The sequence below is a fragment of the Chinchilla lanigera genome, unplaced genomic scaffold (assembly GCF_000276665.1).
Source record: "Chinchilla lanigera isolate Chin_1 unplaced genomic scaffold, ChiLan1.0 scaffold00026, whole genome shotgun sequence".
In the NCBI taxonomy this organism is placed as follows: Eukaryota; Metazoa; Chordata; class Mammalia; order Rodentia; family Chinchillidae; genus Chinchilla; species Chinchilla lanigera.
In genome coordinates, this window is record NW_004955427.1 from 10,158,220 (window position 1) to 10,159,931 (window position 1,712).

The window sequence follows — 1,712 nt, forward strand, 5'->3', positions numbered from 1 at the left end:
TCGAACTCGCAACAATCCTCCTGCCTCAGCCTCCCGAGTGCTGGGATTACAGGTGTGCACCACTATGCCCGGCAAGATCCAGTATGAATGTAAGCATAAACCAGGGGTGGCGCAGGCTGCAACCCCAGCACTGTGGGAGGTGAAGGCAGGAGGGTCTGAAGATTGAGCCCAGGCTGGAGGACGCAGCAAATTAGCCCGAACCTGTCCCAGCATTAGAAAGGGCTGGGGATGCAGCTCGGTGCAAAGGTCCTGGTACCACGCACAATAATGACAGTGTTTATCTCGCAGTTACCCTGAGACAACATGTATGATGGAGGCCGACTGCGCCTTTGTGAGGAGCTTCAATGCCGCCATCTTGGCAAGCACTCTCAGTGATTCCGTGGGTTCCTCCTGACCGTTCAGTGTACAGCTCCACACCAGGCTGAGGTTCACAGAGCCAGAGTGTAGCTCTCGCCCTGAGAGTGTGCACTGACTTCCGGGGACCCCCCTCCTTGGTAGGAGGCTGCCTGGTCTTCCCAGGCCTTCCGCACCAGTGCCCTGGCAGCCGAGCCCAGCTGCGGCACCGGGGGACCCGCAGGGCCGGTTCCAGACTTTCACACCTGGCCCACAAAGGCACTTGTGGACACAGATCTCTGCCCATGCAGATGGCAGAGCGGAGCGCGAATCTCCTATTGGCTTCTGCTGCCCTTTTTATTTTTTGGTTGTTGGGACAAGGCCTTGCTATGTACTCCAGGCTGGCCTTGAATTCACTACGTAGCCCATGGTAGCCTTGCACTCATGGCAATCCTCCCGCCTCAGCTTCCTGGGTGCCCCTGTTGGCTCCCCCTAGACAGCAGTCTCCCTGCCCCTGAACTCGTGGGGCGGGCCGCAGTGGGAGCTGGAGGGACAGGAAATCACATCACCGCGGGGAGCGCGGGAAGCGCAGTTGGACCTCAGCCTAATCGTCTTCCAAACAGGAAGCCCTCATCCTGCGCTCAGGGGGCCTGTGGCCTGGCATGAGGGACGCACATAGTGGGCATTAGAGAAAGAAACCTGGGCCGGATCTGTCCTGGCTCTTCCTGCCTTAGAGTGCTGCACGGCTCTGCTCCCACCACTGGCTCCTGTCTCAGACAGGCTGATGAAAGCACGCTGGTACAGACGGGAAAAATAATCCCGTCAAATAGAACAGCGGCATAAAAACCTAGACACCAGGTGGGCACCGTGCTGAGCCTGCTGGGAGGCTGAGGCTGAGGCATTGCCGAGCGGTTCCCGGCTGGCCTGGGCTGTAGAAGATTGGCACGGTCCACACAGCAAGATCCTGTCTCAACCACAGAGCAAGCTCCAGACGCCAGATTGAGTACACTGCTTTGTAATGACAGGAAGCAGATGCAATCCACATGCTACCACAGACAACAAAGACTGACACGGCTCGGGGAGCAGGGTGGAGGTGGACGCAGCCGCGCCTCTCGGGGGCTGCAGGCTGGGCCGGGACGGCTGCTGCAGCTGTGAGCCTCCTGTGACACGACGGGCTGGAGACCCACAGCCCTGCGCCTGCCCGCAGCACCCGGACGGCAGCACCCTGTCTGTCCTCTCAGGTAGGAGCCGTCACTGGACCCGGAGACGCTCCCGTTGAGGACCTTGGCGGCCTCTTGGACACCTTCCTGGAGCCACCGTAGCTGCAGGATTGCTGAGAGGTCCAACTGTTTCCAAGGGAGCTGGGCGCCAGGGCACAC

At 60.0% G+C, this 1,712-nt stretch overlaps 1 protein-coding gene across 1 annotated transcript in view; it reads right to left on the reverse strand.

Moving 5' to 3' along the window:
- Nucleotides 1-1,712, reverse strand: part of LOC102017797 — a 19,669-nt gene that overhangs the window by 7,312 nt on the left and 10,645 nt on the right. The window contains exon 8 of the mRNA XM_013515052.1: nt 1,404-1,694. Within this exon, the coding sequence (XP_013370506.1) occupies nt 1,404-1,694 (291 nt within the window). The remainder of the gene's footprint in view (nt 1-1,403; nt 1,695-1,712) is intronic.